Here is a 21741-nt window from a genome sequence, read left to right on the forward strand (position 1 = left end):
CTTCCAGCTCTCTGGGAAGGTGGCGGTGTTGAAGGAGGCGTTGATGATGTCCCGGAGATGGAGTGCGATGACGGAGTCGGCCTTGTTGAAGACGTGGTGAGGGCAGGGGTCAGTTGGTGATCCGGAGTGGATGGAGTTCATCGTGCGGATGGTGTCTTCGGTGTTGACCGGGGTCCAGGCGCGGAGGGTGGTGGTGGGGGGCGTTGGTACAGTCGTAGGGTGCGTCGGCTGTGTGCTGAAATTGTTGTGTATATCTGCGATCTTGCTGTGGAAGAACGAGACGAGCGAGTTGCAGAGGTCTTGCGAGGGGGTGATGTCGTTGTTTCCGGCGCTGGGGTTCGAGAACTCTTTGACGATGTTGAAAAGTTCCTTGCTGTTGTGGCCGTTGTTGTCTAGTCGTTCCTTGAATGCGGTTTTCTTGGTGGTGTGGATCAGCTGGTGGTGTTTTCGGGTAGCGTGCTTGAGGGTGGTCATGTTGTCTGTAGTCGGGTTTCTGCGCCAGGCTTTTCTCGAAGGCCCGGCAGTTCTTCTTGGAGCTCTTGAGTTCGTCGGTGAACCAGGATGCTTTCTTGCTGCCGGACCTGATGGGGGGGTCTTCAGTGGGGCGAGGTCGTCTGCGCAGTTGGTGATCCACCTTGTGAGGTTGTTGGCGGCTTGGTTGGGGTTCGCTGAGCTGGCGGGTGGGTTCTGGCTCAGGGATGTGGTGAGCTGGTTGGTGGTGATCTTGTTCCAGCTCCTGCGGGGAGCCTGTTGCGGGTGGTGGTGAGTGGTGGTCCTTCTGAAGCTGAAGTGTACGCAGCTGTGGTCTGTCCAGTGGAGTCCGGTGGTGTGGCTGAAGGAGATGTCCTTGCTGGAGGAGAAGACGGGGTCAAGAGTGTGGCCGGCGTAGTGGGTGGGGGTGCTCACCAGTTGCTTGAGTTAGAGGTTGGCGAGGTTGTCCAGCAGGGTGGTGGTGTTGCTGTCATTGTTGTTCTCCAGGTGGAAGTTGAGGTCCCCTAGGAGGATGTATTCAGCGGAGGGAAGGGCGTGCGGGCTAATGAAGTCGGCGATGTCTTCGCTGAATTGTGTGCGTGGTCCCGGGGGTCTGTAGATGAGGGTGCCTCTGAGGGTTGTCTTGGGGTCGGTGTGTATCTGGAAGTGGAGGTGTTCGGCGGCGGTGAAGGTTTCGTCGGAGTTGGTCGAGATGCGGATGGTGTTCTTGTGTACGATGGCGATGTCTCCTCCCGTCTGGTTGACGCGGTCCCTCCGGGTGATCTTGTATCCGTCAGAGATGGCTATAGCGATGTCAGGCGCTGAGGAGGCGTTCATCCAGGTTTCCGTGAGGAAGGCGACGTCTGGTGCTGCTGTGTCGAGCAGGTTCCAGAGTTCGACGGCGGGCCTGTGGACGGAGCGGGTGTTGAGCAGGATGCACTTGAGGTGGTTGTTGCTGGGGCTCGGCTTGGCGGGATCGGTGCAGGTCCGGAGGCAGGTGAACTTGCAGGCTTTGCAGGTGAAGGGTCCGTGGGTGCGTTTCGGGGTGGCTCGGTAGCAGGCGGGGTTCCGGCCGGCGTTGACGGTGGTGGAGTCGTAAGTCCGTCGTGTGGGCTGGCATCCTCGGGGGCCAGGGGTCCAGGCGCTGGGCACAGTCCAGGTGCGGACGGGCGCAGACGGGCTTGCCTTTGACGCGCACAATCGGCGCGCCCGCTGCGCGTACGCGCATACTCTGCCATAAATTGAGAGTGGGAGGGGGCGGAGCGAGGGCGGAGCAGCTGGGAGGCGGGAGCGGGGTGGCCAATGGGTGGGTTACAGAAGGAAAGGGGGCGGGGCCGTAAGGGAGCAGCGGCGGGGAGCGGGGAGGTGGAGAAGCGACGGAAGCAGTCACGGGTAACAGGAGACTGGTAAACAGGGGCACAAGCAGAACAGAGCTGAGAACTGGTACAAGATATTAACACAGGCAAAACAGGGGCACAGCTAGAACAAGAGGAAGAAGAGACTGGCACGAGATACTTATCACAGGCAATCTAGGCGCTCAGCGGAGCGCGGCAGCAGCGGAGGGGTCAGGGGTCGAGGCACTCACGGGGGGGCGGGGGGGAGCCGCGCGTTGCGTGGAGCGACCGGCCCTGCAGGCTGGGACAAAGGTCACAGCTCACCACCGTGCGGCGACCTCCATAAGTGGCCAAGTGGGAGGGCGGAGCAGCTGGGAGGCGGGAGCGGGGTGGCAAATAGGTGGGTTACAGAAAGAAAGGGGGCGGGCCGTAAGGGAGCATAAGCGGGGAGGTGGAGAAGCGACGGAAGCAGTCACGGGTAACGGGGACAACAGGAGACTGGTAAACAGGGGCACAAGCAGAACAGAGCTGAGAACTGGTACAAGATATTAACACCGGCAAAACAGGGGCACAGCTAGTACAAAAAGAAGAGACTGGCACAAGATACTTATCACAGGCAAAACAGGGGCACAGCTAGAACAAGAGGAAGAAGAGACTAGCACGAGATACTTATCACAGGCAATCTAGGCGCTCAGCGGAGCGAGGCAGCATCGGAGGGGTCAGGGGTCGAGGCACTCACGGGGGGCGGGGGGGAGCCGCGCGGTGCGTGGAGCGACCGGCCCTGCAGGCAGGGACAAAGGTCACCCAGAGGCTTCGAGGTCATATGGAACACCACAAGTCAATATGACGTGCTGGTCCCAGTAGCAAGTGGCTTTCTGGGGCACTATGTGGACTGGTGTGGCAGAGCTGGAGACGGGGTCTTGCCAGCTTTGGAGAGCAGGTGGTTCAACCATGAGCCTGGAATGGCGCCAGGACCTGGATGTAGTCCGCAGATTGTGGAGTCGCTGTGTGTCAGACCTTATATAGCAGTTGCTTTGCTTGGCTGTGCCGGCCTGTAGAAGGCTCAAGTTGTGTTTTTTTTTTTGTTTGGGAGGGGAGCACTGAGCTTGCATTTGAAACCAACAACTCACTGTGCAACATACCCAATAGCATAAGTAGGCTGACCCATTACCCCATTATGTATGCATGAAACACTGTTTATGCTCAGTTTAAGCTCATAGTACACTCTACCCAGGAGCGCAACGCCCATTGGGCTCAGGGCCAGAATGGCCTTAGCGGGCTACGGGCATTTACCCGGTGGCCTGCCGGAGCGGGCCCGGTTTTGGGTCCCTGGGGGGCCGTTTTTTGCTACAGGGCTGTTTTTGCCGAAACCGGCCCTGGCAAAAAGCTCAGCCATTCCCAGTCTGGCCCTGATTGGGCTCAAAGTGCTTCAGGCCCCCCACCTCTCCCCCCCCATTGTTTGTGTCAGCCCAGGCTGAGACAGCATCCCGGGCACACACACAGCCGCACCAGAGTACATCACAGGTCTTTAAAAACACATTTACTTGCTAATGAGGCTTTGTTATTTTTCCATCCCTTCTTAGAGCCCCTTCATCTCCACTCTGACTATCACTGGAAGAATTAGCCCCCCACCCCAAAATGTGTCTCTGGTTGCGCCTCTGACTCTACCATCACTGCCTGATGCAAGGCAAAGAGGTGCGGGCCACTGGCTTAGTTAGCCTTGTCTACATCATCATTTTCAATGCAAAATTTAAGATGGCTGAACATACTTCAAATATGGCTAAAATGGTCAAAGAGCAGCCAGCAATCATTGACAGCATCAGACCTGAACAGCAGGGTGTATGACCGCCATAGTCCGAACAGTTTTGTCAAGTATATCACACATGTTGAAAAATGAGTGACTACAGTGTGTAAGTGCAGTGCACTTTACTGAGTAAAGTGGTTCTAACCAGTGAGAGAGAGGTGAGAAGGGAAGAAGGAACACGGGAAAAATGGATATACCATACAAAGTGCAACAGTTATATGATTAGCCACGTACATCGCTTTGAATGAAGTTCCGCGGTCATACACAGTGCTGCATGTACACCCCATGCTAGATTTAAAGTAGGCCTGGGCGGAGTACAGTACGTGGAACTCTGTGAAGTGACAAATAAACCTCTGCCGCGCAATCGGAGTTTCGCAAGCGCCGGAGTGTGTTACGTCGCGCCGTTCGCTCTGATTCTTAGCGCCTGGGTTTGATCTGCGCTGTAAAATCAGTGAGAATGGCACCACACAGTGCAAGAGGGCGCTCCTTCTTTCTGCCGCTCGAGTAGAAGTTCTACTGGAGCATCATCTTCCTCAAATCGCGTATAAGATTTCTCAATGAGAGTGGTAGCGACCCTCCGCAACAGCCCGCATTGAGAAATCTTGCTGGGAGGTGGTCTACCGTGGGATTTTCCTCGCTCTCCAATTTGCTGTTGGCAAGCCAGGAAAAAACTCCTCCGCTATGCAGAGGTTTTCAGTGCTCTGCGTAGTGTGGAAAACTCCGTGAACGGAGTGGAGTTCACCGCCCAGGCCAAACCAGTGTGTGGTTACACCCACTGTTCACACGTGATGCCATCAACAGCGCACTTGGGTAACAGACCTCTAGTTTGGATGTTTTAAGATAATAATGTTTGATATGAAATGAATCTCCCTGTTGATATTAATTTATGTGGATAACAGCATAAAAGCATAATCACATTCGGTGGCAGTTTAAAAACCACTGACGGGCTGAAATACGGGATCCTTTACCTTCATCCGTTTGGGGAAATGCACAGCGAAATATGTGTAGCACTTTCCACGGCTTCCGGCACCGACAAGGATAACGTTGACACAAGGCAGGTCTTCCTGGACCTGAATGGGGGACAAACACATGGCTGATTTTAGAAACCACTCGGATGCAGCAGGTAAGCAGGGTTGATTTCATTTTGCATTAGATATAAAACAAGAATACATATGAACTTTTATTGAACAGATAAATCCTAGGAGCTTCCTCCATAGGTTGCCACTGGACGGCACTAGAGCGGAGAGGTTAATTATACACCACAGTTTGCTCAACCAGATCCCAGCTTTGGGAACCCCCTCGGAGTCCAGTCACACCATTTTCAAGCAGCTGGGGGAATTCCTCTCGCGACACTTGTTGACTAGTCAGTTTCAACACAACGCCATTATTGGCAAGGAGTCTCACAAACTCGCCTCACTGAGATGTATGTCCTAAGATTCTTACCGCGACTCCCTGCACATGGATGCAAATGCAAGTATGGTGTCTGTGAAGGATAGCTGCCCTCCATATTTCTATTCTTTGTTTTTAATGCAACGCCCATCTCTTGGGGACCTCTGACACTTTCTGCTGTTTCCCCGGGTAAGTAAAGCAGGCACGGGGGGGGGATGGGGACACTTTAGAGGAGGGTGACATATGGAGAGGGAGTTGAGAGAGCGAGGAGGAAGGGAGCAGGGCTGGTTTGAATTTTTTTCCCGGGTCTACTTTTGGTTCTCTGTCCGTACCTTGTTTCCAAAGATATTTTGCATGTCTGTTATTTTTGACTCGCAGAATGTCCTTTGTACATTGCAACTTGCACTTCTTTTGCAAAGCCTGTGATTTTAGCAAGCTGTGCGACTCTAAAAAGGCTCACAGTGCATAGAGCCCCTTATTACAACATTTCTCATTTTCAGAGCTCACAAAAGGATCGCACAGTAATAAGCACATTATGTATTGTGGCAGTTTGCCAGCCTTTTGGTTTTGCTGTTCTAGTTCTGCAAGGATGTTTGTCTTCTCGGCTTCCTAGGCCGCCGTACTCTTTCAACTTCCCTTCTGTGTTAGTTTCTTCTGACAAAGATATCGTGAAAACCGCAAGTCTAGTCGTTGCTTACACAGGCTTTCATTTCCTCTCTTGGCCGCACGAGGTCAGTAGTGCGCTAGCCCGGTACATGGAGGTTGTTGAGAGCAGACGGCAACAGGAAACAGCAGACACACTGAGCAGTAAAGGTCGCTCACTGCTTTGTCTGAAGCACCAAACAATACAATAACGTTTTGTAGTGCACCGGTTACAGCTTGCAGCACCCTCCAAAAGTAAAGATAAGGGACATGAAAAGTAGGCCACAATCTACCGCAGCGTCTATTCACTACGAAAATAAATACACATAACCATTTTGCGTCATTGACAATTGGACCCTTTCACGCCACTTAAAGTGAGCTGAAGATAGCACTCGAATAGTTTTCTGCATAGTCCCGCATGTAACAAACACTGACAAAGCCAACAGACCTAGCTTTTGGACCGATTAACTTTCCCAATGCTGTTTAGGGTTGTAGTGCTGGATCAATTTTCAGAGTGGGGGTGCTGCCATGAATGTTACTTCACTGAAGTCATTGAAATTTTGAAAAATCCAAAGTCTCAAAAAGAACAAATGTAACAAATGAGCCACGCCCATTCAGCAGGCCAGTGGTAAGGATGTAGTATGTACCCGGAGGTGAATTTGGGAGCACACTGTTGCAAATAAATTACTAAAACTTGGTGTGGTAGCTCATTGTCACTTACACATAGCACATTTGAAATGGCCACTACATTTTCATAGCAAAAGACACAGATGATGGACAGAATGCAGAGCAAATCAAACATTCACCCCCAGTCGAGATCAGGGTTAGATTCATCGTTCTTTTCCTCAAAATGCCACCCCAGCATTGACCCAGCCATACGCACATCAGTCTTGACCCTGTGCCTCATGGGAACAGTCCAGCACGAACTGCCAAGCCAGTTCCTCCCTGGACCAGAAACAAACATCCTGGCACCGGTTTCAGGGCATCACCCCATATCAGCCATGCTAGCTTGAACACAGTGACAAAGTGAGCAAGGGACCAACGTCTGGGCATACCCGGCACACTGAGGGCGAGAAAGCAAAAGACACACAGATGATGGACGGATTGCAGAGCAAATCAAACATTCACCCCCAGTAAAGAGATCTGGGTTATAGCCATCATTCTTTTGCTCACCATACCACCTCAGTTTATACCCAGCCATATCAAATCAGTCTTGGCCCTGTCCATCAATTGTTCTTTTTAGGTCTCGCCTGTCGATGCGCATGCGCATCGAGCTTGCGAGCCTATTGCGGCTTAAACAACCTTTAACTACGAAGCAAGGAATCGTGGCGATTCCTTGCAGTGCCCGTGACTTTTAAGCTCAATGCGCATGTGCATTGAGCTTAAAAGCGCGTGCACATCAGTTCCCTCAGCCGCCGCATTCCTCCGACACCTTTTGAAGTGAAGCTTAGCTTCACTTCAAAGGCCCGGCTTCTTCACACCCACATGCCGCTCTCCCCCGCTCCGCCCCCTCCCCTGCCCGCCGTGTGCATTTCTTTTCTCCGGCCTGCGTGCTTCCCACAGGGGGCCGGGCTAATTTTTCAGTCAATTCTTCACACCCACATGCCGCTCTCCCCCGCTCCGCCCCCTCCCCTGCCCGCCGTGTGCATTTCTTTTCTCCGGCCTGCGTGCTTCCCACAGGGGGCCGGGCTAATTTTTCAGTCAATTTGCAGAAGGTCTGCCTTTGTTCTGCAAGTGCATCCCTTTCGCAACCGACCATGCTTTTAACACCGAACAACTCTCCCGCAAACTCACCTTCCTCAGCTCGCTAGTACGGTCCCTCATGTTGCAGCTACCCCAGGTCAAGCGGATCCGCAGCTAATAGTGCCAGGCCTTGCCATGGGAAGCAAATCCGCCCGAGTGAAACACGCATGCGCATCGAAGGCAATGAATGCTTTTTTTCATGGCGTCCATCTTCAAACGGTATTATTGCCAGCGCAACCAACGTTTTCGTCACTACAAAAGCCCAACCGATCGACATAGAAAACAGACAAGACTTCTACTTCCCGTCTGTGTGCCCATCCTCGCGTGTGCGCACGCGTTTTATAATAGGCATGCGTACTATGTAATTTGTCTCAGAACAGATATTTCTAAGCTCCCCGGTGTTCTGCCGTTTTAGTGCGTATAAGTAGGTTACAATTTGTTATCGTAGATGTATTTTGAAGCTTCCTGTGGCCGCAGTTCAATTCCCATTCTTCCCTGAATACTAATTTCTTTTTTTATTATTGCGTTTCAAAAGAGGAAATATACTCTACAATACCACCATGCAAGGCGGCCTTGCACATTACTCACCCAATCTAAAATTAAAAACATCGAATTATAACAAACAAACACAATTAATATCCTTAACAATTATGATTGTACAGTCGACTTGGCAGATACTGTCTCTGCAGATATGCTGCGTCTTCATTATGCCGGATGTTTCAATTATTAGAAAAACAACAAGATGCCGACCCTACCAATATTCAACTGCTCTCATTCCGAGCGAACAAATCAGACACACGCAACGCCACTCACACACGCAACGCCACTCACACACGCAACGCCACTCACACACGCAACGCCACTCACACACGCAACGCCACTCACACACGCAACGCCACTCACACACGCAACGCCACGCACACACACAACGCCACTCACACACGCAACGCCACTCACTCAAAGCCACTCACACCCACGCAGTGCCACTTTCACCCACACTGTGCAGTGCACAATAGGCCTCGCAGTAGGAAAGTTGGAGCTATTGGTTTTGTAAATGACAAAGCCCTTTATGTTTTTAAAATGAAAACAAAAATAAAAGGCATTGTTATTTGCAATTGTAATAGCTCCAACTTTACTACTGCGAGACCTATTGGCAACGCCAGTGCTTGTTGCATATGTCACCTCAAGTGGGACAGGTATGCCCAGGCGTAGGTCCCGTGCTCTCCATGCCACTGGAGTCAAGCTATCCTGGCTGATGAGGGCTGAAAGCCCGAAACCGGTCCTAGGATGCTTGTTTTCAGTCCAGGGAGGACCTGGCCTTGCAGTTCCGGCTAGACTGTTCCCATAGGGAGCAGCGTCAAGACTGATCTGCATTTGGCTGAGTTCAAACTGGAATGAAATGGGGAGCAAAAAACAATAGATTAAGGTCTCTGTACTGGGGTGAATGTATAACATTGTTCTACATTCTGTCCATCAATTGTTCTTTTTACACAAAATTTGCATAGACATGCAGTTGTACTGATACAACTATATAGCACACAAAAGATAATGTGTGGAAATTGGGTTTCAGCGATTAGTTATAATCACACTTCAGAATGACACAAAAGTGCTTCATTTGTGGTGTCCTAACTGCTGACATAATTTGAAAGGAGTAGTTTCTGTCCTGTAACTCCAGTTCTGTAGTAGGGGTATCTCTGTTATAGTCATAATCTAGTGAATAGTCCCGCCCATGTGCGAGGACCCCGGCAATCAAAAATAATCTCTTAAGTTGTCAGAAAATTGCAGAACTGCAAAGACACTTAAGAGAGAATTTAAAGACAAATAATGCAGCCTATATCCACAGGCTACACTGTCCAGTACTTCAACTAGAAATTCCACCAAAAAAAAACCACAAACAGCACAGCCTGCCCAGTTTCTCCCATAGAGAAACTTGCCTCTACCAGTAAAAGCCTCTGGAATGATAGAGAGGAAGGCATGGACAGACAAGCCCCATAGTCTGCCATTATGTGGCTTAAATAGGATACTGTGCCTTTAAGAGAACTTTCCAGAACTTCTCCCAGAATGCACAGCAGGTCCCTCTTACTTTCAGTTCTTTTTGACGGCGTAACACGCCAGACCTGTAGCATTCCTTTCATGAACATCTCTCTCCACCGGGGAGGCGGGAGGGCGCTTATGACTATAACAGAGATACCCCTACTACAGAACTGGAGTTACAGGACAGAAACTACTCCTTCTGTAGTAGGGAATCTCTGTGTATAGACATAATCTAGTGAATAGAATGGCAAGCCCATCCCCACACCAAAGCGGCGGTGGAGAAAATAGAAATAACACCACTATTGTGCAAACAGATTTCGCAGCGAAGCCTGAGCGTCTGCCCTGGCATCAGTGTCCAGGCAGTAATGCTTAGCAAAGGTATGGACCGACTTCCAAGTGGCCGCTTTGCAGATTTCTGCAATTGGAACATTACGGAGCAGAGCTGCCGTGGCAGCTTTGCCCCTGGTGGAATGAGCCTTAGGTTTACCCCCTAAGGCCTTATTAGCTTTTTGGTAACACAATTGTATGCCGGACACAATACACCTAGAGATAGACTGCTTAGAGGTCGCAAGACCCGTCCTGACCGATCCATAATTGATAAACAATTGGTCTGACCTACGAATATCTTTGGTTTTATCCAGATAAAATTTCAACACCCTCCTAACATCCAGGGAATGTAACGACTTTTCCGCTGGAGATGAAGGGTTCTGAAAAAACGTAGGCAAAGTTATGGTCTGGTTGACATGAAAATCAGAAATAAGCTTGGGAAGAAATTTAGGGTGAGTACGCATAACAACCTTAGCAGCATGAAATACAGTATAAGGTTCTTGGCAACACAACGCCTGAATTTCACTCACCCTGCGGGCCGATGTAATGGCCACGAGGAACGCCGCCTTCCAGGACAGGTGCTGCAACGAAGCCTTATGAATAGGTTCAAAAGGCTCCTTCATCAATCTGGACAGCACCACATTCAATTCCCATGAAGGCGAAGGGAGCCTGACAGGAGGGAACACTTTCTTCAAGCCTTCCAGAAAGTCTTTGATCACAGGGATCTGGAAAAAGGAAGTCTGTGAAGGGCATTTCCTGTAGGCAGTCAATGCAGCGAGATGAACCTTAATGGAGTGGACATTAAGGCCAGACTGCGCCAAATGTAGCAGATAAGGAAGGATGACATCCTCCTTGCACGTCGTCGGATCATAGTCCTTGGACTTGCACCAGATACAGAACCTCTTCCACTTGTAAGCATAGGAGGTCCGAGTGGAAGGTCGCTTAGATTCCTTCAGTATGTCCATGCAATCTTCGGGCAGATTCAAATGGCCATATTGCACTATCTCAGGAGCCATGCTGCCAAACTCAAAGACGAGAGGTTGGGGTGCAACATCTGTCCCCCGAACTTCGTGAGAAGGTCCGGCCTGCACGGCAGCCGTATGTGCGGAAGGAGAGACCGGTGAAGCAGGTCCGTGAACCACCACTGTCTGGGCCATTCCGGGGCAATTAGGATCATCCGCGCCCTGGACTGGGACAGTTTGATGAGAACCGTCGGAATCAGGGGAATGGGTGGAAAAGCGTACAGAAAGCTGTTCGACCAGTTGATCCATAACGCATTCCCCAGCGTCCCCGGCTGGTAGTACCTGGAGGCGAAGTCTCGGCATTTGCTGTTTTCGGCGGTGGCAAACAGATCTACGTCTGGAGTCCCCCACCTTGCGAAGACTTCTCCTAGTACTTCGTCGTTTATGACCCATTCGTGGTTTTCCTGAATCAGTCTGCTCAGTGCGTCTGCCTGAACATTCTGCACACCTGGTAGAGGGGTAGCCGTTATCGTCAGTCCTCTGGCCAGAAGCCAGTGCCAGATCGCCTGCGCCTCCTGCGACAGGGTGCGCGATCTCGAGCCCCCCTGCTTATTGAGGTAATACATCGTGGTCGTATTGTCCATCTGTACAAGCAGAGAGTTGGTCTGGAAGGACAGAAGAAAGGCCTTCAGCGCCAAGTGAACAGCTCTGAGTTCCAGGAAATTGATGTGGTACGTGGACTCTGTCTGTGACCACGTCCCCTGAATCTGTAAGTCTCCGGAGTGCGCCCCCCAACCGTTGAGAGACGCATCTGTCACGATAGTCTGTGTGGGAATGTCCTTGTGGAAGGGAACCCCTCTCAGGAGATTCTCCGCCGAACACCACCACTTCAGAGACTGAAGAGCATGCAGAGACAGTCGTATCTTGTCGTCCCAAGATCCTTTCCTCTGATCCCACTGGTCCTCCAAGCACTCTTGCAGCGGTCTCATGTGCAGTCGTGCATGAGGTGTCAGGAAGATACACAAGGCCATCGATTCCAGTAGAGAAGACTCCGTCCTCACTGTTGTAGATGGAGTGGTCATAAGAGCCTGAGCATTCCGAAGCAGTGATAATCGACGCTCCTCCGAAGGAGACACGCTTGCTGACAGCGTATTGATGGAGGCTACCAAGTACTGTATGCACTGGACCGGAGTCGGGACAGACTTGGACATGTTGATGTGCAACCCCAGCTGTTCAAGAGAACGCACGTCTTCTGGAAGTGTGTTTGCGCTTCCGAGAAGGAGGAGGCCTTGATCAACCAATCGTCCAGGTACGGGTAGACAAACACCTTGTTCTTCCTCAGGTGTGCCGCTACCACCGCCATGCACTTTGAGAATGTTCTCGGCGCAGACTTCAGTCCGAATGGCAGTACTGTGTATTGATAATGATTGGCGCCGACTTGGAATCGCAGGAACTTCCTGTGTTTGTGTGCAATGGGCACATGGAAGTATGCATCCTGTAGGTCTATGGCACACAGCCAGTCTCCCCGTTGCAGCTGAGGATAAATCTGATGCAACGACAGCATGCAAAACTTTTCTCTGCGAATCCACTTGTTTGCCTGTCACAAATCCAGAATGGGCCTGAACTCGTTCTTGTCCTCTTTGCGAACCAGGAAGAACCAGGAGTACAGACCTCTTCCTCTTTGAGACAGAGGTACGTCTTCTATCGCCCTTTTCCTTAACAGGATATCGGCCTCCGCCTGGAGTTCGCGCAGCTGAAACTGCGAGCTGACTGGAGGGATTGATGGAGGCGGGCTGGTGAACCGAAGACTGTATCCATTGCAAACAATATTCAGCACCCACTTGTCCTGAGCAATTTTTCTCCACTCTGCCAGAAAAAATTTAACACTTCCCCCCACCGGAGTGGGTAACGGATGTAGGGGAAGTAAGCGCTCAGGGCCTAGACCCAGCCGGGCCTTTAGTCGCTGTTGCCGACTGGTGGCCGCCTCTGCCTTTCTGGCGCTTCTGGAACGGTCTTCTGAACTGCTGCTGTTGTTGCTGCTGCTGTTGTCCTGAAGACTGGCCATGCCCTCTGCCCTGTCCACCGAACCGTCGCTGGAACGGTCGGTACGACTTCTTGGTCTCCTTGGGTTTTTCCAAACCCACAGCGGTGAGCGTTTCGGCCTCCGCCTTCATGCGGGCCATTTCGTCATCCGCATGTTTTCCAAATAGGGTTTCGCCAGAGAATGGTAGATTGGCAACCCTTTGTTGTGCGTCCGGTTTTAATGACGTGAGGCGGAGCCAGGCGTGTCTTCGCTGGTTAATTTCCATGGCAGAAACCATGCGCCGCCAGCAGGGAAGAGTCGGCTGCGGCACTGATGACCTGATTCGCCACCAACATCCCCTCATTCAACACCTCTTGGAAGTCTTCTCGCTTATCACGCGGCAGATGTTCCACAAACTGCTGCAGAGATTCCCAGAGTGCTCGATCATAGCGTCCCAACAAGGCCGTGGCACTCGCAGTCTTCATGGAAGTCGCCGACGTCCCACAAACCTTTCTCCCAGGCGAATCCAGCCACCTGGATTCCTTATTTGGCGGAACTGTGGAGAATGGAGTGGTGGCATGCTGTTTACGAGCCACCGTCACAATCACAGAGTCTGGAGGGGGTTCCACCCTGAGAAAAGCCGGATCCGAGTCGGGAGCCCAGTATTTCTTCTGCAGTCTCGAGGGGGCCGCCTTAGTCACCGCCGGGGTGAGAAAAAGGTCCATGGCCGGTTCCTCCAGGCCCGGTACCAGTGGCAGTAATGGCCGAGACAGATGTTTCTGGTGCAGCGTCTCAAAGATCACCGATGTCTTGGGCGTGGGCACCGTCAACGAGATGCCCAATTTTGCTGCACCCCGTAAAAGGACGTCATGGAAAGACACCAGATCATCAATCGGTGAAACCTTTGTTTCCGGTGACTCCGACAAAGTCGGGGAATAGTCTCTGGTCCCTGAAGACCTTGTCCGGGACCTGTTGCGCAACCGTTCCCTCCTCCTGGAACGTGATCGCGATCTCCCAGTACGTGGGCGCTCCGCAGGTTTCCGTGGAGGCGTCTTCCGTGGCCTATCCTGGGGGTTAGGTCTTGGAGTCCCCTTAGGCGGTGTAGGGAGCGGAGGCAGGGACACCGATCTCGGTGGTAGGACAGGAGGCATCTCCGGCCGAGGCGCGAGCCCATGAGGTGGGACCGGTGGCGGAGGTTGTCCCGCTGGAGGAAGTGGAGGCAGAGGAGGATTGATGGGAGGGTCCTCCTTAGGCAAAGGGGGAGCCGTCGTAGGCCGAGGTGGTGTATAAACCACCGAGTACACCGAGCCCGGTGACTTCTTCGGGGGAGGGGACTGTGAGCCCGACCCTCCAGTACGTGAACGACGCCTCCCGCGTCCTTCTCCAGACCCAGTGTGGCTTTTGGCGCCAGAACTCCTTCTGCGCCGCTTAGGAGAGGCGAAAAGCCTCAGAGACGCCGATCTCTTTCTCCTTGACGTCGAGCGTCGCTTTCCGGCGTCGAACGTCGACCCCGTGACTTCGGCATCGAACGCCGCTTCCTCGACGTCGAGTGCGTCTTCCTCGACGCCGAACGGCGCCACCTCGATGACGAACGGGCGGTCCTCGACGACGAGCGTCGACTCCTCCTATGCGTCGACCGTTTTCTCGCGGTCCTCGACGTCGAGGAGCCCCTCGACGGCGACCGCCTGCTCGAAGGCGATCGCCGGTGTCGCTTCGACGGCGTGCGCCGATGCCTGTCGGTCCTTCTTCGACGTCGATGACTCGACGCTGACGTCGACGACGAAGACGCCGTCGGCGGTGATTTAGACGGCGGCCTACCCAGGCCTCTCGACGTCGACCTTCCACGCTGTCTCGACCCGGAGCCCCGGGGAGGGGAACACACCGTCGTCATCCCTCTCGACGTCCTCGTCGATGCAATCGACGTCGACGGAGACCGGGACGGTTTGCTGGATTTCCTGCCTTTGAGGAGCCCCCCAGAGGCCTCAGCAGAGGCAGAGGGAGCCTTCCCAACCTGCCCAGACCCACCTGCAGCCTGCAGTCGTCTCTCCTCCAGGCCTTGAAGCCTAATCTTCACCCTGTCCCTCAGGGTCCTTGTAGTGAAGGTCTGGCAGATGTCACAATCTTCAGGGACATGTGCTTCAGGGAGACAGAGTATGCAGACGTCGGGTGGATCAGACTTGGCCTTCTTCCTTCCACATGCTGGGCACTTGTCGAAAAGAGCAGGCATTTTAGAGCCCTAAAAAGCCTGAACAAATACACAGGAGTGAAGGGAAACACCAAGTACACAAACTGAAAACACTTTTAATCCAAAAGTGCACAAAATTCCAATAAACCCTTGAAAAAGGGAGAGCTCAATGCACCAGGGTCCTGTTAGCAGGAGCCGGAAAAAAGAACTGGAAGTACGAGGGACCTGCTGTGCATTCTGGGATACTGGGAGAAGTTCTGGAAAGTTCTCTTTAAGGCACAGTATCCTATTTAAGCCACATAATGGCAGCCTATGGGGCTTGTCTGTCCATGCCTTCCTCTCTATCATTCCAGAGGCTTTTACTGGTAGAGGCAAGTTTCTCTATGGGCGCTCAACATATTCCTATGGGAGGGGAAAAGAGCCAGAATCAGCCTCTCAAAACTCAGACTGAAGAAAGACCTAGGAGGGCTCAACCTAACTAACTACAAGGCATTCCAAATGGCATGTCTGGCGAAACAGGGCATACACTGGATCTCCCCCACACCGGACTATACGCCAGTGTGGTTGGATGTGGAAAGGAACATCCTAGGGGGGCAGATTCACTGATGGCACTAAGGGCAAGCAGACACCCAGAAGCAAAAAATGCAATCATTAGGAACACCAGGACAGCCATGCTCAGGGTGGACAAAGAACTGGAGGTCAGCATCAAAAACTCCAAATGGGAATCCTTGTGGCACAACCCCAGAATAACATACAAAGGAGACACACTAGTGAATGTGGGGTGGTGTAGCATAGGCATCACAGTACCGGCCCAACTGGAGCTAAACAACAACCCACTCACATTCGAGGCCCTACAGAGGGCACACAAGCTACATAACATAGACTTTTACACCTTCCTCAGCATCAAAGCAGCAATCACTAGAGCCAACTTATCAAAACAGAGGCCCTCAATAATACAATACACACAGAACCTAAACAAAGTGGGACACCAAACAGCGAATATTTATAAACTTATCACCCCCCGCACCACAACGCTAAACAACAAGACACTAGCATTCTGGGAGGGGGAGTACCAGAAACCACTGAACGAGCCAGCAAAAGCCAAACTATGGAATTCGGCGTCAAAGAACAAAGTTACACCCCAGCTAGCCCAAACAAAATACTGGCTACTGCATAGACTACACTGGACACCAGCCAAACTAGAGACAGTGGGAGCCAGAGACAGTGACACCTGCTGGAACTGCCAAAAGGCTAGGGGGGATCTAGCACACGTTATTAACGAATGCCCCACGGTTAAGGTCTTTTGGCGCAGGGTACACAAATTCATAGACACACTCACAGGCAGCCAAACCACAGGCGGCCTACCAGGCATCACCATGGCCTTCATGGACACATCGCTTGACTCGAAAGGAAACAGTGACCTAGTGGATGTCCTGCTCACAACTGCCGCCAAAACTATCTTGGGTAACTGGAAGGACACTGAAAAAGCCACTTTCAAACGTTGGTTTAACTGGGTGACCTTCCTGCGGGGGGCAGACAACATCACCGCAAACCACCAACCGGCCAACCATACAGCAAGAAAGGAGATGTGGGCAGCCCTAGACGCTCATCTGGAACAATAAACCCCCCCCCCCCTCTTTCTTCTTTCTCTTTCTTCTCCACCTAAAACCAAACAGCCAAGTAAATGTTTCAAACTGTATTGTATTGTATATGCAAAATTTTATTTTCAATAAAATACTTTGAAATAAAAAAAAAAGAGATTATTTTTGATTGCCGGGGTCCTCGCACATGGGCGGGACTATTCACTAGATTATGACTATACACAGAGATCCCCTACTACAGAATATTTGTACAGCTCATTTGTGGACATTTACTTTTCGTGTATTAGAAAATTCCACCCTACAGCATATCCTTTCATACTCCATGTATACCATCAAGACTGACAAACAGTTTAGTTTACTACAGCCTCCCAATTTGAAATCAGCGAAAGAGAGGTAAACACCAATCTCCATGGTAATAGAAAAAGCAGCAATTTGTCAGAATACATAGCCTGACGTTTTACCTTTATCTTTGAAGGCACAGGGAATGAGACAAGATAAACATGCATCTTTATTGCTCATTCCCCTTCTGAATCTCAGCAGAATTATGTTGCTGTAATGTAGCACTCCTACTTCCAGTGCCTATGTTGAGGGTGTGCGAAGGTGAACGTAGGAAAGGATAGAGCAGCATGGGGGAGCTAAAGGGTCTTTTCTTGGGAGAGGGAAGGAAGCAATGGACACAGCAACATGGATTGCAGGGGATGCAGTGGAGAAACACAGGAGAGAAAGGGCAACTGAGAGCATGAAGTGTTTTCGGGGGTTTGGGGTACGAGGCCAAGAGCAACCAGGATACGAGTAGTGTATTTTTTTGGGAGGGGCTGGGGGTCAAGGGAGAGCGCAACATGGAGCATGAGGTTATGGGTTTGCGGGCAAGGGAGAAGCTCAAAAGGGGTGAGCAAGCAATGAGGAGCATGAAGGTAGTGGAAAAGCGGACAGGGGAGACAACAACACAGAGTGTTGGGGCAGGGTTGTTTTGCATGTGGGAAAGCACACAAGGAAGAAAGCATCAGGCAGGGGAGACCAGGGGCAAGGTTATTATAGTGGGGAGCACAAGACGGAGAGAGTAACATGGAGCGCATGGATCCTGCAGATGGTTAGCACCTGAGGGAGAAGGCAACTTGGAACACAGTGGGTGTCTGCGATGCTGTGCCGTTTGGCTAAAATAAACAAGCATTTGCAATGCAATAGGTCTCACATTTGTGAGAGTTTAAGCTATTGGCATTGTAAATGACAATGCCTTTTTTTATCTGTTTTGATAATTAACACATAAATAAAAGGCATTGTCATTTACAATGCTAATTGCTCAAACTCTTGTAAATGCGAGACCTATTTCATTTCAAAGAAGCGGCCGACATTGTCCTGGGCTGCTTGGAAAGTGAAAGCGTGCATGGCGGATGAATATTGCAGGAAAGCATGCATTGTCTGCAGTAGGAGAAACTCATTAAAGAAAATAGTGCTTAGAGACTAAATAAAGCGAACACAGAAGATGGACGGAGCGCTGAAACTTTTCAGACACTCACCCCCATTAACAGATCTGGGTTGAATCCATCATCGTTCTTTCGCTCACTACGCCACCCCAGATCAGACACAACCACATGCAAATCAGTCTTGATGCTATTCCACATGTGAATAGTCCCGCCTGAACTGCCAAGCCAGGTCTTCCCTGGACCGGAAACAAGCATCCTGGGAACGGTTTTAGGGTAACACCCCTCATGAGCCCGGCTAGCTTGAATGCAGTGGCAAAGTGAGCAAGGGACCCATGTCTGGGCATACCCTGCCAACTTATCGCAAACAAAGCAAACACAAGGAGATGATTGAAGGAGCGCTTTCACAGTTCAGACACTCGCCTACAGTCATAGATCTGGGTTGAATCCATCATCGTTCTTTAGCTCACTTCGCCACCCCAGTTCAGACCCAGCCATGTGCAAATCAGTCTTGATGCTATTCCTCATGGGAATAGTCCAGCCTGAACTGCCAAGCCAGGTCTTCCCTGGACTGTAAAAAAGCATACTGGGACCGGTTTCGGGGTAACACCCCTCATCAGCCAGGCAAGCTTGAATTCAGTGGCAAAGTGAGCAAGGGACCCACGTCTGGGCAGACTAAATAAGGCATACCGTGTAACAACAGAAGTAAAGGGCCAGTGCTCATGGGCAGTTACAAATGAAGACAGGGCGGTACTAAGGAGGGACTAACAAGCCTATTAACATATCAGAAGCCAGCATTTACAAAGCACTTTGACACAAGTCAATGAAAAATATAGGCGGAGCTTGAAGTCTATACATGAATACTGCATGCCCCACAGAGCAGCGCATGCGCTGCCCAGGCTCAACCTAAAAAAAAGCCTTTGATGCAGCTGCCCGCATCATTTTGTAGGCACATATTGTTCTGTTTTATAATCTAAACTGTGCGATTAACAAGTTTACAGAACGTTAAGCTCTTGCCTAAGCCCTTATGTTTGTTCCATTTAATTGTTCCCTGTCCTGATATTTCTTGTGTGATTGACTGGGTACAGGCTTGTGCCCTGTCTTGTATATTGTGTGTTATTCATGTTTTACATTGACTGAAAAGTAAATATCAAGACCTCTGCCCGGCTGGGCATGTCGCTTTCAAATATAGCAACGACTTTGTCTATTTTTATTGATTAAGCATTATTATTTGTAAGGGACCACTGATGCCATTATTTTGTTAGACCTCAGCGCAGCCTGCGACACGGTAAATCATCGTATCATGATTCAAAGACTGAGGGAGGTGGGTGTAGCAGGGCCTGCCCTTAAGTGGTTGCAGTGCTTTCTCTCTGATAGATCTTTTGCAGTATTTGAAGAAGATGTTCTTTCAAAACAGACTCCTTTGCAGTATGGTGTTCCCCAGGGATCCTCTTTGAGCCCTACCATGTTTAACATCTACATGAGGTCCCTTGCGGACATTGTGCTCCCCTGGGGGGTCCAACTGGTCACTTATGCTGACGACACCCAGTTGGTTGTGTCTCTCAGCAGACATGATACTAGTGACAAGAACCTGACCTCTTGTCTGGCCAAGGTATCCGAATGGATGGATCTGCCTTTTCTTAGACTTAATGGTTCCAAGACGGAAATTATGATGCTGGGACACGCGGCTCCCCCGAATTTAGATCCTTGGTGGCCTAGCTGTCTTGGTCCTCCTCCCCCTTTACCTAAGAAACAAATCAAGAGTCTGGGTGTCTGGCTGGACCCTAATCTTAGTTTCTCAGTACAGTCGCGTAAAGTTGCTGCCAACTGTTATGGTCTGATTAATCTTTGGAGGAAGATTCTGCCTCTCCTTCCTTTTGAAGCTAGACGTCTACTGGTCCAAGCCCTTATTTTGTTGCGGCTGGACTACGCCAATGCGGTCTACCTGGGCGCACTGCAGGGAACCATTAAGATTCTACAGATTATTCAGAATTGTGCCGCTCGACTTCTAATGAATGTACCTAAGCACAATTCTGCTAAGTCAGCACTCAGGCAGCTGCACTGGCTCCCAGTGCAGCAAAGAATCTGGTTTAAGGCCATGTGCACCGTCCATAAGTCCATTACCGGCAATGGACCCCCTTTGATACAACCTATGCTACAATTGTATCCGGTTTCTCGGACACTCAGATCTAACAATAAAAATCTTCTGACAGTCCCTAGGATTAAACGGGCACGTATGGGTGCCAGACGTTTTTCACTTCACGCGGCTAAAATTTGGAACCAGCTTCCCGACTCTGTTCGTCTTGAATCTAACTACCTCTGTTTCAGGAAACAGCTTAAAGCCTTTCTTTTTCCATGATTAGTGAAGAATGACTAGGTGTCAAAATTGCACTGGGATGCCCTAGGGAAGCCATGCGCTATATAAATGCGTATTCATTCATTATATACAGGGATTGAACACAGTCAAAAGCACAAAAAGAGGCCTAATGGTCCCTTAACACAGGCTTTTGTTACGGGGGAAGCTGGAATCTTATAAGCCCCTTCTGCTTGGAACAAAAGCAGGCAACCTGCAGGGGCTGCTGAAAGTGTCCAGGTGTCATTCGAGTTCAGCATACTACTGTAAATTATGTATGAAAGGAATGTGGCACTCAGCTGGAAGCGGTCAGCTTTGTAGTAGGGTAGGTGTGGTCTACCCTCTGAAAATAGTGGGTAGACGGTATATACCTGCATCTACCCTCGACTCGAGCCCTGCGTGCGCCAAATAAAAATTGAATCAATTCTTGTCATTGTTACCTTCATTTTTTAGCTTCACGACAAATGCATTGTAACTGCCCTAAAAAGGGTGTGAGGCCTTTTAATTAAGTGTCTTTGGGAAACTGTGACCAGTCAGACTGCCACATGGCAAAGAGGAACACGTTTATTATCACTGAAGTTGCCCTGTCAGATATGTTATGCTAGCTTGGATAGTGTGCATTCTACCACTGGTGTGGCCTTGCTGCTCTTCTGGGAGTAAGGATACCTTCCAATGTTGATTTTAAGGGTTCAATCACAGACCGAAGTCTGAGTCTGCTTATGGTGATGTTCAATTACTTCAATGTAAATGAAGGAAAAACAACAGAAGACCTTGAGTCCTGTGAGCCAGTCTGACCTCTAACATCTACGCTCAGGAATGCCAAATACTCCTGTTTCCAAGATCTGATCTCCCAATTTGTACTCTCACCCTCACAGTCTTCATGGATCACCAGTACTCTACTCTCCCCTCCTCTGACCCTTTTCCTCATTCCTCCCTCTCTGCAGAAAGCTTTGCATCTTACTTGTCTTCCAGGATCACGCATACCAGTGAACCTGGAAGACAGTGTTCTAAAGTGTTCGAACCAACCTGCCAACAAGACTCTCATACCACTGCTTCCCCCTACATCTGTCTTAGCCTTCCCAATAATTCATTCAAACACTGCCCACACCTCCAGTTAAAAGAAAACCCACACTCAAAGTTGCAAACCCTTCATGTGTACCATCTGGTCGCTCAGTCGCCAAATCAGGAACCTGTGGCTTTCTCATGTCCCATTTTTCCTTACATCATTAAAATCAACGCTTTAATATAGGCACCAATTCACTTTGGTTTAAATCTGTAGTAACCAAAGCGCTACCTAAACACTCTCACCATTGAGACCTATTGGCTCTGTCAACACTGTTTTGTTCATATTGTACAGCATCAGCAAAAATGATGATGCTGTACAGCATGAATAAAGAGAGAAAAATGCGGGACTACATGGTCACTCTCGTCCAGGCCATTTTGTAGTTCCTT

The 21741-nt window shown here is 50.4% G+C and overlaps 1 protein-coding gene across 7 annotated transcripts in view; it reads right to left on the reverse strand.

Moving 5' to 3' along the window:
* LOC144754696 (putative oxidoreductase YteT) overlaps positions 1-21741 on the reverse strand; it is a 1220731-nt gene that overhangs the window by 858207 nt on the left and 340783 nt on the right. For all 7 annotated transcript variants that reach the window (XM_078642823.1, XM_078642828.1, XM_078642827.1 and 4 more), the window contains one exon: positions 4578-4679. In XM_078642823.1, coding sequence (XP_078498949.1) covers positions 4578-4679 — 102 coding nt within the window. The remainder of the gene's footprint in view (positions 1-4577; positions 4680-21741) is intronic.

The sequence above is a fragment of the Lissotriton helveticus genome, chromosome 5_1 (genome assembly GCF_964261635.1).
Source record: "Lissotriton helveticus chromosome 5_1, aLisHel1.1, whole genome shotgun sequence".
Classification (NCBI taxonomy): domain Eukaryota; kingdom Metazoa; phylum Chordata; class Amphibia; order Caudata; family Salamandridae; genus Lissotriton; species Lissotriton helveticus.